This window comes from Capricornis sumatraensis, chromosome 2, assembly GCF_032405125.1.
Source record: "Capricornis sumatraensis isolate serow.1 chromosome 2, serow.2, whole genome shotgun sequence".
NCBI classification, from domain to species: Eukaryota; Metazoa; Chordata; class Mammalia; order Artiodactyla; family Bovidae; genus Capricornis; species Capricornis sumatraensis.
Window position 1 is genome coordinate 58,689,581 of NC_091070.1, and position 15,486 is coordinate 58,705,066.

Sequence of the window (15,486 nt, forward strand, 5' to 3'; positions counted from 1 at the left end):
ATTCCTCCTTCCCGGTCCCCTCGCCTCCGCATGCCGGCCGCCTCCCGAGATCAGGCAGCCGGGAATGAAAACTCCCCTCACCCTCAGAATCCTCCACCAAACCCCCTGTGACCGGCAGAGAAGAGGAGAAGGATGGGGCATATGGCCAATGAGAGCTTCGCTCTCTCGCTCTCCGTCCAATCGGCCGCTGTTTACAGGCTGGGGCGGGACTAAGGGGCGAGGAGGGGGCGTTCCCAGGCTGGCTCTGGGCGCCGAGGTTCGGTGGCTCTTAGAGAGAGCGCCTCGCTGGGAGTCGGCGCCTAAGCGACGCGAGAAGGCGCCACTGCCAAAACCACCGCCGCCACTGCTGGCCAAGGTGCTGGACACGACAGGCCAGGCGGCCACCTCGTCAGCTCAGGCGCCCGTTGCAGCCGCAGCTGCTTCGCTCCCAGCCGGGTCCCCATGGAAGAGATGGAAGAAGAGTTAAAATGCCCCGTGTGCGGCTCCTTCTATCGCGAGCCCATCATCTTACCCTGCTCTCACAATATATGTCAGGCGTGCGCCCGCAACATCCTGGTACAGACCCCGGAGTCAGAGTCCCCCCAGAGCCGACGGGCCTCGGGCTCCGGGGTCTCTGATTATGACTATCTGGATCTGGACAAGATGAGCCTGTACAGCGAGGCGGACAGCGGCTATGGCTCCTACGGGGGGTTCGCCAGCGCCCCTACTACACCGTGCCAGAAGTCCCCCAACGGCGTCCGTGTGTTCCCCCCGGCTATGCCTCCACCGGCCACCCATCTGTCACCGGCCTTGGCCTCTGTGCCCCGCAACTCCTGTATCACCTGCCCCCAGTGCCACCGCAGCCTCATCTTGGACGACCGGGGGCTCCGCGGCTTCCCCAAGAACCGCGTCCTGGAAGGGGTAATTGACCGCTACCAGCAGAGCAAAGCGGCTGCCCTTAAATGCCAGCTCTGCGAGAAGGCACCCAAGGAAGCCACCGTCATGTGTGAACAGTGCGATGTCTTCTACTGTGACCCGTGCCGCCTGCGCTGCCACCCGCCCCGGGGTCCTCTGGCCAAGCATCGCCTGGTACCCCCGGCACAGGGCCGCGTGAGCCGGCGGCTAAGCCCACGAAAGGTCTCCACCTGCACAGACCACGAGCTGGAGAACCACAGCATGTACTGCGTGCAGTGCAAGATGCCCGTGTGCTACCAGTGCTTGGAGGAGGGCAAACACTCCAGCCACGAAGTCAAGGCTCTAGGGGCCATGTGGAAACTGCACAAGGTAAGTCCTAAGAAAACCCACCCCTAACTCCCCGCACCTCCGATCCTCCGTTTTGCAGCAGATGACACTCCCCCCCCCCCCCCCCCTTTTGCGCACAGTGCATCCCAACGGGAGCGCAATGCAGGTGCCTCCGATATCTGCTTCCCCCGTCTGGTGCATTGCAGGAAGCGCAGGGGGACCTTAAACGGCGCACAGGGGAGTTGAACCTCTCCAGAGAGTTGTTTCGGGGATGCGTAGAGCGGATCTCCCCGGGCACGCTGCCTGCGAGCCAGGCGCAGGGCGCCCCCTCCCCGCCGCAGACGTGCAACTCTGGGCCGCCACCAGCGAGTAGGAAAGCGATGCGTTTACTGGGCCGACCCGCGGCTGTTCTCAGGGACGCTCCAGGGCAGAGCCGGTGTGGGGCTCCAGCCGTGATCCCCGGGGAGGAGGTGGGGGCGGTTGGGTGGCGCGGACCGCTGGGTGAGGAGCTGCTGAATAGGCTGGCGCCTGGAGTCGCGGCGGGGGCGGGAAACACGCTGCGAGCGGAATACTGATTAGTAGGCGCTGGCCCATCCCAGCGTCCAAGCTGGAAGGATGCGGATCCGGGTGCTTTGCGCTCAGGAGGTGTATGAGTGGGGAATAGGGTGGAAGAAAGAAAGAAAAAAAAAAAAAATTCTGTAGTCGCCATGGCAACACGGCCAGAGGCTGAGGCCCTGACCCTCTCGGAGAGGACGTGGGCTGGAGGAGCAGGACCGGAGGTTTCTGCGCGGTCGCGGCCTGAAAACTAGGCAGGTGCATCTTCCAGTTTCTCAGGGTAACCCCTCCTATTGACCGCCTACACACCCGTTTGTCCAGAATTCAGCCCTTTTCCTTTATCAGTAATTGTCTGTGCAAACTTTGAGACACCTGTTACCAAATTTATCTTTCTGATGTCTTTTGATGGCACCGCCGCCAAAGCTAGTCTCTTGTTAGGTCATGCCGCTCCCCTGTTCAAAGTCCTTCCGTTCCCCCCACGTTTCTTAGACAGTCCTTAGGAAGGTCCGCCAGGACCTCACATGACCTGTTTCCTTTGGCCTCACCGGCCTTATTTCCTCCCACTCCCTCTGCTTGAGCCGGCTGTCCCTCTTGCTGTCCCTCCACAAACACCAGGCCCCCCTGACCCCAGGGCCTTTGCTTCTGATACTCCTTCAGCCCCAGACCAAATACCCTGTATCTTAATAGTTCATTCTTTTGCCTCCTTCAGATCATTACTCAGATGTCACCCTTGCAGTGAGACCTTTGTGATTCGTTTAGTTCCCTCTCTGCTTTATTTTTCCCAGTAGTACTTACCACTAACTGGCATGCTATATATTTTAATTAACATGTTACTTTTGTGTTTATCTATTGCTCCCCCAATAGGGGATAAACACACACACAAATAAGCTTCAGGAGGAAAGAGATCTTTATAATGTGGCCCACACTGGTTAGGAGGAAGGGAACCACTCGAGATGTACATGAATCTGACTTTTACTTTTTTAAAAAATCCACTTTGTCAGGGGTGCAAAGGTCAAGGCAGGGGTTCAGGACTGTTATAGGGAGGTTTTCTTTACACCATTGAGTTGCAAGCTCAAGAATGAGGCAGGGAAGTAGAAGCATTAGCTGTGGGCCCCCCAACTCAGGGTTTCTTGGCACTCTCTGGAGACCAGAAAAGCTAGCCTTTGAGAAAGGCCCTCGGGTTAAGGGGGGAAATATTGATAATTCATTTAAAGCAAGAAAAAGTAAAGCATCACCATTTTCAGCAGTCAGGGAGCTCAACTCAGTATTGATTGAATGTGATCCACGTTTACAGTTATTTGTGTTCTCACATATAGCCTACTGAACTGTATTAGTACTGATGGAGACAATTCAGCACAAATTTGAGCTCTGCCCCACCCCAGGCAGGGGTGCTACTTTTTAAACATTTCAATTTAAATTGTTTAAATGATGTTTAATTTTGAAAGTTTTCAAAACTTGAATTCATGGCCAATATTTTCTTCCTATTATGATTTCACTCCTAAACTGCTAACAGTCCTGCTAACTACATTGAATTGCGCTACAAATTACCATATTGTTGGAGCTAAGAAATTAATCACCCTGTCTGGGAAAAAGGACTTACAGGCATACACTAATTAGGATGGTCAGACTACAGCATTAATTTTCTGTGAAGAAGAACCTATACTTTATTCATTAAAACCAAAGGCAGCCTTTAAATCTCCATCAAGCCCCATGTAGATTTGAAATGTTAAATCAAAACCAGAATTGAAAGAGACACATGTACCCCAATGTTCATCACAGCACTGTTTATAATAGCCGGGACATGGAAGCAACCTAGATGCCCATCAGCAGACGAATGGATAAGAAAGCTGTGGTACATATACACGATGGAATATTACTCAGCCATTAAAAAGATACATTTGAATCAGTTCTAATGAGGTGGATGAAATTGGAGCCTATTATACAGAGTGAAGTAAGCCAGAAAGAAAAACACCAATACAGTATACTGACACATATATATGGAATTTAGAAAGATAGTAATGATAACCCTATATGCAAGACAGCAAAGGAGACACAAATATGTAGAACAGTCTTTTGGACTCTGTGGGAGAGGGCGAGGGTGGGATGATTTGGGAGAATGGCATTGAAACATGTATATTATATGTGAAATGGATCACCAGTCCAGGTTCGATTCATGAGACAGGGTGCTCAGGGCTGGTGCACTGGGATGACCCAGAGGGATGGGATGAGGAGGGAGGTGGGAAGGGGATTCAGGATAGGGAACACATGTACACTGTGGCAGATTCATGTCAATGTATGGCAAAACCACTACAATATTGTAAAGTAATTAGCCTCCAATTAAATAAATTTATATTAAAAAAAGAGAAATGTTAAATCATTCATTTTATCAGTCATGGAAGCTGTGAGTAGACACTGTAGTGTAGACAGAATTGAAATTTGGATGTTTGCTAAAAAAGGATAATGTAAAGCCCTTAAGACGTGACATAAGTAGACCACGAAGGGAATATTGGTTCATTAAAAAATTTTTCTTCTCTGATCTTTTGTATATTTCTTCAAAATAGTAAATACAATTTTTGTTCTGTCAATATCACAATGATTAAACTGCCAAGAAATATAAGGCAGGAGGATGACAGATTTTACCATTCATTTATCAACTGTTAGATGAACAACAAACATTATTCCCTCACCATGTCTGCTTAATAAGATAGCTGATGTGTTAACGTTCGATTTTCTCGTAGAGTCTGTCTTCCGTCATCACAAAAAACTCATGAGCCGGAATTCCTAAGTCCTTCAGAATATAGGAGAGCAAAGAACTGTACTAAGTAGTTCTCCCAAAGGTGGACAGTTAGTTATCAACACAGATCTGAAAGTTTTCATTAATATTTAGTCATTTCCGGTGATAAAACTGTGTGAATAAGTGTTTCCCTCAGGAAACAAGACAAAGTGGCTGAAGTTTATCTTTTAAGTGCTTTTAAAAACAACTGGTTGAAACTCATTAGTTGTCAATTGACTAAATTGATTTACTTTTCAGATATCTAAGGCCTTTGAAATCCATGAAAAATAATAATATAGGAAGTGTCCTTGTAGGAAAAATATCTGGTGACATTTTTTATTTAGCATCAGTACTTTCTCTATTCCTTATCTAACTTAGGTTAGTATAGAGAAATGCTGTGCACACAAAACAAGATTTTGTAGGCACTTTAATATAGGCAATTGGAACCATTATTATTACTTTGTAATTTTAGCAATTCATATTTCTAAATTTGACATTATTCTTGGATTCCTGATGTATTTTATTAATCACTGAATCAGTAATATATTTATAAATTCTTTCGTGTTTTTACTGTTGAGCTAGAGTTTTCTTTTCCTTTCTACCCTGATCACTGTTCATTCTAAATCTTGTCTCAAATGTTATTTCTCTCTTAGTTTCTTTTTCTTAAATAAGTATTTGTAATTTAAGCATTTTAAAATAAACCATCAGTTATTATGCATTCATCTTCAAGGCATTCTGGGAAAGAAATACCAGCTTTGTAGTGTGGTGGCATCTCATCAAACATTTGCGTGATAAATGTGTTATTTAATGTAACTAAAGTGGTGTTCAGTTAGATACATACATCAGCAGTAAACACAGTATAACCTAGATGCTCCCATGGTAAATGCAACAGGTAACATACGTACATGTTCTTAAATTGTTAAAAATTTACTTCATGTATAATGAGAACATTCTGAAGCAATGTAAACATTCTTACAAGTATTAAGGAGAATGTTACAGAGGAATAAATTGTTTCTCATTGTGCTGAGGCAAAAACAGAAAGAGCTAGATGAAGTTCTGGCTTCCAGACCTGATTTTTCCACTTACCTGCTGGTAACTTTAGGCAAATCTATAACCTCTCTGTGCTTCCTACCCACAGGATGTAAAGCAGCTAAAACTATATTTATGACAGTATTTTGAAAAAATAATTATAATGTTTGTAACTTAAGTAATTTTAGTTTTCCAAAGTAGAAGGTTTTTGCATAAAACAGAAGTTATTGTCTCATTAGTCAACTGTTGTTGTGTATGTGTATGTGTGTTAGTCACTAAGTTGTGTCCTATTCTTGGCGACCCCGTGGACTGTAGCCTGCCAGGCTCCTCTGTCCATGGAATTCTCCAGGCAAGAATACTGGAGTGGGTAGCCATTCCCTTCTCCAACGGATCTTCCCTGACCCAGGGACTGAAGCCGGGTCTCCCTCATTGCAGGAATATTCCTTACCATCTGAGCCACCAGGGAAACTCTGAGCTATTACTGCATGGAAATCCTATCCCCCAACTTGGGATACTTTGCTTGCTCCTTAAAGAGCACAGGGTGCCGTATAAAGACGATTCTTAAAGATGGTCTCAAAGAGTGAGCCAGATCCTAATGGGTCCTGAGAGAATAGTCAGTTGAATTAAACCCAAGGAACAAGAACACTACACAAAGATTTATTTGTGTATAAACAAAGGTATTTTGTTTTTCAATTACAATGCTAAAATGATAAGTGATATGACTCATTTTTTTCAGATGCACGGCTTCAAGTTCAACTTCTTGAACTTAGGCTGAAAAAATATGTTTGGAACATGCCAGCCTTATGGCAGAGAGAAGGGAGCAAAGCAGATCCACTCAATGGCACTTAAAAGTTTCCATTCAGGCATGGCATGTCACTTCTGCTTACAGTCCACTGTCTAAAGCAAACCATGTGGCCAAGATTGATATCCGTGCTGTAGGAAATTCACTCTTCCCGTAGAGAGGCGCCAGAGAAGGGCCTTGTAGAAGAGGGCAGAAAATATTTTGAACAAATAATACAACATGGCACATGCCTGATTCTCTCATGCCCGCTCCTGTCTCTGAACCGGCTTCCTTGGCCTGCACAAGGCCCAACACGACTCCTCCAGCTCCAGTGCAGCATCACTTGCAGTTCAGGTGTCCACTCTCATCAGATTGTGTCTCTGTGTCTCTTAGGCCTGATTTTCAAGTTTAGAGAAAGAATGTGATTGACTCAGCTTGAGTGAAGGGTTTACTGATGACTGCCTACCCCTTTGGTGAAGTGGATGCAGAAGACGTGAATGAGACAAGCAAGGCACTCACCTTGGGTGAAAAACATAAGCGGGTGCCAGAAACTCAGTAATCAGGATAAAAATATTATAAGGCGATATCTTTGTTTCTTTTTTTTTTTAAGCAATTATTTATTTGGCTGTACCAGGTCTTAGTTGTGGAATGGAGGATCCTTAGTTGCAGCCTGCGAATTCTTCTCTGTGACATGTGTGATCTGGTTCCCTGACCAGGGATTGAATCCAGGCCCCCTGCTTTGGGAGCACAGAGCCTTAGCCACTGGACCACCAGGGAAGTCCTGTAAGGCAGGATCTTAAAACACAAAGATGAATGCAAAAAAATTCACGATGAGCAGAATATCAACATTTTAAATGTTGATCAATGACAGTGCCATGCTGAGCCATATTGGAGCCTAAATCAAAAGGGAAAATCAGTAGTATTGATCCTGTCTTTAAGATTTTGATCTTTTCTTCATCATAGATTTTTTGGCATTCATTTTTATTTTTAAAAAATATCACATTAAAATATTATTTCTGTTGACTGCTGAGGTTTTGGCACCCCTTTCAATTCCACACCTGGGGAAAGTGCCTCACTCCCCTCACCCTAGTCCTGGCCCTGAGGGGTCATGAGTGGAAGGAGGATGGTAAAAGGTGCCAAAATATGATTTTGCATTCACTTCAGGTGTCTCTTTTAAAGTATGTGGTTGGGTTGAGAGTGTAAGGAACTGTGTGCTGCTGCTGCTGCTAAGTTGCTTCAGTCGTGTCCGACTCTGTGCGACCCCATAGACGGCAGCCCACCAGGCTCCGCAGTCCCTGGGATTCTCCAGGCAAGAACACTGGAGTGGATTGCCATTTCCTTCTCCAATGCATGAAAGTGAAAAGTAAAAGTGAAGTCGTTCAGTCGTGTCCAACCCTCAGTGACCCCATGGACTGCAGCCTAGTAGGCTCCTCCATCCATGGGAGTGGGTTGCCATTGCCTTCTCCGAAGGAACTGTATAGTTTCATTTAATAATTCCACCTGTTTAGAAGAAAAGAAGAGCTTATGGTAACCATGGAATTTAGTGTTTTGTGATTTTTATATTTTGGTCTCATAACAGTAGTGTTCTTCTTACTTAGTTAAGTGCTTCTCCTCACCATCAATTCCTGCCTCAGCCTAATCCTTGTGACTCTGTGAGGCTGCCAATCCAGGGCTCTGCCTTACCCGGCCAAGTGGGAGAGCATGTCACATGGGCCTGGCAAGCTGTCACACCTTACCCCTCTGGCCAACTGATAATTCAAAGGATGAGCATAGGACAGGAGCCCATCCAGTGAGAATCCTCTTCTGAGGTTTATAGATACCGTGTATAGATAACAGAGTCAGGGACAGAAAAGCCTTGCTTTCCTCTGACTTGTTGCAGCTAGAAGAAAAGACAGGAGCTGTCTGTATCCCTGCCTCTTCCTCTTCCTCCTATATTAGTAGAAGAAAGTAAGGCAACCCACAGAGATACAGCAGGAAGAAACAGAGAATTCGGAAAACACTGTTTGAACCTCTGGCCTTCATAAACAAGGCCAGCTACCCACTCCTGCCTTTCCAGTTTTGTCAATCAACAAACCTCCCCCTTCTTTCTGCTTTAGCTCGTTTGTATTGGTTTTCTGCCACTTGCAACTGAGATTTATCACATATAAACAATTGTATCTGAGGATACTGAATAATATCCCACTGTATGCTCTCCCTGGATCTTCTGCATTTTAACTACGGAACTAATTGCTTGAGATGCTTAAAAAGCAGAGCACCAGAGTTGATGATGACATATATGTGTGTGTATATATATGTACACACACAAACGCATATATATCTCATTTGCTTTATTCATTCATCTATTGAGGGACATTTAGGTTGTAGAAGTTCTTTTTGCTTCAACACAAGTTTGGGAAACACCATTCTAGGCAGTGACTAGCCAATAAGTCAGTAAGGAGGTCAGTTTTCTTCATTTGTTATGTGTGCAGAGTGAGTGAAGTGAAGTCGCTCAGTTGTGTCCGACTCTTTGCGACGCCATGGACTGTAGCCCACCAGGCTCCTCAGTCCATGGAATTTTCCAGGCAAGAGTACTGGCGTGGGTTGCCATTTCCTTCTCCAGGGGATCTTCCCAACCCAGGGATTGAACCCGGGTCTCCCACACTGCAGGCAGACGCTTTACCATCTGAGCCACCAGGGAAGCCCCTGTGTGCAGAGTAGACGACTCTAAAACTCCAGCCTGTGGATAAATGTCCCTACTCAGCCTATCCTTAAATCTTATGTTAATCTTTTGATAAAATATTAAAAGTTACATTTATCTAATTTTTTAAATATTAAAGGCAAAGACAAAGAGGTAAAGCAATTAATATGAATTTTGTAGTATTTATATACATATATTTACTATAAGTTACTTCTCTTTCTGCTATAAATAACTGAAAGATGATTTTGGACATCCGTAATACTAATGTTATATAATTAAAAATTACTGCTTTGAGTTACTTCTGACTACTGCTAGGTTTTATATACATGATGCCAAATGACTGGCTTGATTGAGTTTTTCATTAAATTGTGATAAATAGAAACAAATTGTTCGGAGTCCTTTTACAAAGCAAAAACAAAAAGGACAATATTAAAAGGTCAAAACTAATGCTGCTTTTGTGACACCAGAGCAGAACAATGTGTCAGAAGAGTAGTACATTGCCTGTTACATGCCAGGCTTTCTAATATTACCACACTGACCTTCAGGATCAATTTTTAACCGTGGAAGAGAAGTTAATATAAAATGGCCACCATCAGTGAACCCAGATTATCAAAGACCCTCTAGGTTTTGTCAACAGCAGGTCTAATTCATCCCAAAAGACATCTCAAAGCAAAAAAACCATTGTACTGAGGTGTTCTTACAGCAGTTTTATCCTAACCTGAAACTGGGTCCCTGTCTTAAAGTAAGAACTATCTCAGAGTAAGGTTACCCAAAAAACCCAAGCGGACTTCACAGAATATACTTGACATCACCAGAGAAGTTGTCATTTCATTTCACTTCTGTTTGACTCTGACTTTGCCATTTTTTGAACTTTTCTGGTTTATGTTGCAGATCCAGCCATGGTCCTGTGTGCCTATCTAAGTTACCTCTTCCTTCTTGACCTTCCTGGCCTTCCAGCTTCCTCACCAGCCCTCTCCCTGTCCACCAGGCCTCCCTCCACCATTTTCTAAGACTAGATCATCCCCTCACCCCCACTAAGCTTGGCAGGCCCAGCTCCTGGGAGCCCGCCTCCACAGCCTTGCCCCATTTCCTATGCTCAGAAGATGTTTTTAGAAGGTTTGTTTGATGGAAAAAAAGAATCCGAAGATTAATGCTTAGCAAATATATTGACTTCCCTGGTGGCTCAGATAGGAAAGAATCTGCCTGCAATGTAGGTGACCTGGGTTCGATCCCCTGGCTAGGAAGATCCCCCTGGAAAAGGGAATGGCTACCCATTCCAGTATTCTTGCCTGGAGAATTCCGTGGACAGAGGAGCCCAGTGGGTACAGTCCACAGGATTGCAAAGAGTCAGACACAAATGAGTGACTAACACACACACAAATATATATCCCAATATTTTAAGTTTCTCCTATGAGCCTGACAGTAAGAATTAAATTTGAAAACCTGTATTTCACACTTTTTGTTAAAAATATACTGAGTATCTACTGCATGCCAGCTACTGTTCTAAGCCCTTTCCAGCCACTTTTTCATCTAATCTTCAGGATTCACATATCTTCCTGCACAAAAAGGTTATAAAGTCATTCTGACTTTAAAAGGCAAAGCCAGAGTTTGAATCCAGGCTGTCTGACTTCAGAGCTCCTGTGTGGAACTGCTTATTCTGTCTTCCCTTCTGATAATCACAGAAAACATATGATCTGCAAAGCACAATTTGCAGTCTTATAAATTCAAGGACATAACTGAGATCTTTTAGTTCTCATGTATGAAAATTAGTGAGAAATTAAAAGTAATTTGTCTCCTAAGTCTTCTTGTGACAAAATAAATTTAATGAGGAAAATACAGGGTGGAGGGAAGGGAGAGACGTGTATGTTGAGTATTCCTTAGACCAGATCCTCGGAAGTGTGCTGGGTACCTCTGTCTCCTTGTCAGAACCAAGCAAGCAACAGATAGGCAGTAAGGTTCTATCAGCTCAGCCAGGAATTCACTGTCCTCTTCTAATAAAATAATCATCTTAAAATTTATAGGCAAAAGTGATATAAAACAAGAAGTGGCTTTGTTTGGCATGTTAAGTATATTTCTGTAAATCTAAAACATTTATAAGTCTATCCTATGGGAAACATAAAAATGCATTCATACCTGAAAGCAGTAACTCCACGTTGACTTTCAGTTTAAACTCACTCGTTTTGTACCTTTTGCTGGGATGGTTTGAAAAATTATATGTATTCACCACCTCACACCAGTTGGAATGGCCATCATCAAAAAGTCTACAAACCATAAATGCTGGAGAGGGTGTGGAGAAAAGGGAACACTCTTACATTGCTGGTGGGAATGTAAACTGATACAGCCGCTATGGAAGATGGTATGGAGATTCCTTTAAAAGCTAGGAATAAAAGCACCATATGACCTAGCAGTCCAATTCCTAGGCATATACCCTGAGGAAACCAAAAGTGCAAAAGACACATGTACTTCAATATTCACTGGAGCACTCTTTACAATAGCTAGAACATGGAAGCAACCTAGATGTCCATTGAGAGATGAATGGATAAAGAAGCTGTGGTTCATATTATAATGGAATACCACACAGCCTTAAAAAGGAACACATTTGAGTCAATTCTAATGAGGTGGATGAACCTAGAGCCTATTATAAGGGTAAAGTAAGTCAGAAAGAGAAATATAAACATCGTTTACTGATACATATATATGGAATATAGAAAGATGGTACTGATGAATTTATTTGCAGGGCAGCAATGGAGAAACAGACATAGAGAGCAGATCTATGGACATGGGAGGAGAAGAGGGAGAAAGGGAGATGTATGGAGAGAGTAACATGGAAATTTACAATACCATATGTAAAATAGATAGCCAATGCGAATTCGCTGTGTGACCCAGGGAACACAAACAGGGGGCTCTGTGACAATCTAGAAGGGTGGGATGGGAAGGGAGATGGGAGGGAGGCTCGGGAGGGAGGGGACACGGGTGTACCTATGGCTGATTCTTGTTGATGTATGACGGAAAACCACAAAATTCTGTAAAGCGATTATCCTTCAATTTAAAAAAATTTTAAGAAAGTATATTCCTATTCAGGAAAAGACCTGACCTGCCTTTTACCATAAACATTAAAAGGAATATATGACCTGGGAAAGCTCATTGTTTAAGAATGGTTTAAAGTCCAGCCAAATAAAATTGTTTTTCATAAGACTTGCATAGAACCAGCACTGCACATTTTATACTAATAGCTGTGATCAAAGAAGAAACTGTTCCTTGGAGAATTAGCTTTGGAAGCAGAATGCTGAACATTGTGCTTTGGTGTGGGAATACACATTCTGTCGTTAGCCCATACACGTAGATGGTTAATCCTCATCTACCACTGATTTATTCATTGAAGCTGACTTTCTAGCCAGATAGCATCTATTCAGCTTTATTGAGCTTTTTCTTCATCCTCTCTTTTCTCTTACTTTGCTTGCAGCTTGCATTTTAAGAAGCAACTGTTTGACACCAAATACTTATCACTCTCTGCCACACTCCAGGAAGAGCTGTGAGAGGGTCATGCCGCTGTGACCTGGGCTGTTCATCAGTCTAAGACATTATCGAGTCTCTGAACAAAACCAGTTGCAAAAAGAAGTAAATGTGAATATGGGGGAGTAAACAGTTTTTCTACCCCAGGCAGGTCTTCATAATAGGCTTTTTGACTTGATAGGGAGCAAATGCTCAGAAGGTCAAATATACCCAGATTCAGTTATAATTATAACTCACTCAAAGCTGAAGGGAAATGACTTTATAACATAATATACTATTTTTGATGCAAACAATCAACAGCTGACTTTACTATAAAGATGTGTAGTCCGTTACATTATGCTACTGATATTTATGCCATCACCCAGGTGCACCAGTTCATGCACTTGATAAAATGGTGCCACTTATGCTATGCCACCCCCTCCACATCTATGAAATGTTATCCAAGCACATTATCCACAAAAACTCAAATGTAGAATTGGACTTCCATTCAGTCTAATAAATCTTACATGGCACAGATAAATCCATGGTGCTTTTAACAAGCAATTGTTATTGATTTTATTGACTATCAATCATCTGGCCAAGACTTAGCAAGCAAATATGATCAACAGCTTTTAGCACACAGTCAATGCAGTATGAAGAAGCTGCATGTTTGCATTCAGCTCCTGTTATCTGGCCTCTTGTGCCATTATGGAAGCAAATCTGCCATTGATGGAACTAAAATATTATTCAGAATTTAATAAACTTTTCTCTACTTTCTACTTTGAGGAACAAAAAATATAGAATATATATACTTGTATGAATACTAAATTTCCAAGCTAGCTTTAACAAACATGATAAGCAAGTGTACAGAGCATAACTACCATCCCCTTACCATTCAAACATGGTACCTCTCCACCTGAACAAAGAATGGTTGCTCTGGTCACTGCATATAGAAAGTTTGTAGAAAGGTTTGAATTGATATAAGGACTTCCCTGGTGGCTCAGATGGTTAAGTGTCTGTTTACAATGTGGGAGACCGGGTTCAATCCCTGGGTCGGGAAGATCCCCTGGAGAAGGAAATGGCAATCCACTCCAGTACTATCGCCTGGAAAATCCCATGGACAGAGGAGCCTGGTAGGCTACAGTCCATGGGGTCGTGAAGAGTCGGACACGACTGAACGACTTCACTTTCACTTTCACTTTTCAAGGTCCTGTTATGTAGGTAAAAACATATTAATAAATATTGGTATTAGTTGGCAAATCACATAAATATTTTATAGTAATTTTAAAAATTACCAAGCCAAAGATAAAATTTATGCTTCCAGCATGGAGAGTTGGAGAAGGCAATGGCACCCCACTCCAGTACTCTTGCCTGGAAAATCCCATGGATGGAGGAGCCTGGTGAGCTGCAGTCCATGGGGTCGCTAAGAGTCAGACACGACTGAGAGACTTCACTTTCACTTTTCACTTTCATGCATTGGAGAAGGAAATGGCAACCCACTCCCGTGTTCTTGCCTGGAGAATCCCAGGGACGGAGGAGCCTGGTGGGCTGCCATCTATGGGGTCGCACAGAGTCGGACATGACTGAAGCAGTAGCAGCAGCAGCATGGAGAGTATCCTTGATTCTTGTTTTCCAAAGAGGTTGCATCATCTTACATTCCTACCAGCAATGGATGAGGGCTCCAGTTTCTCCATATCCTCAACACATGTTAATATCTGGCTTTTTGACTAGAGCCATCCAAGCTGATGTTGACAGAGTATCTCATTGTGGTTTTTTTTTTTTTTTTTGTCTTGCAACTCCCTAATGACTAGTGATGTTGAACATCTTTCCATGTGTTTATTGCCTAGCTTCATATCATTTTTAAAGATTTTGCCCATTTTTAAATTAGATAAGTTCTCTTTTATTGTTGAGTTGTAAGAGTTCTTTATATTCTGATATTTATTCACTGTTTGAATAAGAGGAATAGAAACGTGAGACTCATCCTTCAGAGACACAGGAAATAAAAAGCCAACACGGAGATGAGAGGAAGAAAAAACTGGTCAAGACTGACCTTCCAGAACTCCTACTGCTCCCTCACCCAGTAACCTCTGTCAGCCAAGTCTGAAGCAGAGCTCAGATAAGCTCTACCAGGACTGGCTCATGACAAATAGGAAACGTGGAAAAATCCAAAAGCAGGAGGAGGAAACATTTCCATCATCAAAGTCCCTGAATATGGCAGCTGTGCCTCCTCTTTGCCTCGCGTCCCACTCTTCCTGACTTTGGTGCTGGAGTTCACTGGCGTTCAATATTATTAAGTTTCAGTGGTGTTGTGGTTCTGTTACTTGCAGGTTACCATGGTGGTGTTCGAAAAAGTCACTTAGGGTGTCACAGTGGTGGGCCCTTCCCCTATATTTGAGAATTATAAATTGGTAGAATTGGGATACTGGGTATTTGAGATTATTTGCCTAACACCCTCAAAAGTCAGAAAAATAAATCCCCAAACACTTCAGTAAATTACCAGAATCACACAGTTTGTTACCAAAAAAAAAAAAAAGCTTTGATTTCTTAGAACTATAGTAATTATTCTGAACATCCAAGGACCTATTTTCAGTTACTTCTATGTGTGCTGTGTATGGAAACACCTTTTCTCTCTTTTGGGGCTTCCCTGATGGCTCAGACAGTAAAGAATCTGCCTGAAATGCAGGAGACCCAGGTTCAATCCCTAGGTCTACCCACTCCAGCATTCTTACCTGGGAAATCCCATGGACAGAGAAGCCTGGTGGGCTACAGTCCATGGGGTCACAAAGAGTCAGACACGACTGTGCAACTAACACCTCTTTTTTAGAGGCTCTCTCATGCCCTCAGACAAGTATAATCACAGTTTTTTCCACATTCCATGACTATAACTGTCAAAGTTTACCTTAACCTTGTTCTTCTCTCTTTAAATTGAATTGAAGTATCCCAGTTGTGTCCGCCTCT

The 15,486-nt window shown here is 43.3% G+C and overlaps 1 protein-coding gene across 20 annotated transcripts in view; it reads left to right on the forward strand.

Moving 5' to 3' along the window:
• The first annotated feature begins 441 nt into the window (after positions 1 to 441).
• The window catches only part of TRIM9 (tripartite motif containing 9), a 122,983-nt gene continuing 107,938 nt past the window's right edge, over positions 442 to 15,486 (forward strand). For all 20 annotated transcript variants that reach the window (XM_068963613.1, XM_068963618.1, XM_068963615.1 and 17 more), the window contains exon 1: positions 442 to 1,263. In XM_068963613.1, coding sequence (XP_068819714.1) covers positions 442 to 1,263 — 822 coding nt within the window. The remainder of the gene's footprint in view (positions 1,264 to 15,486) is intronic.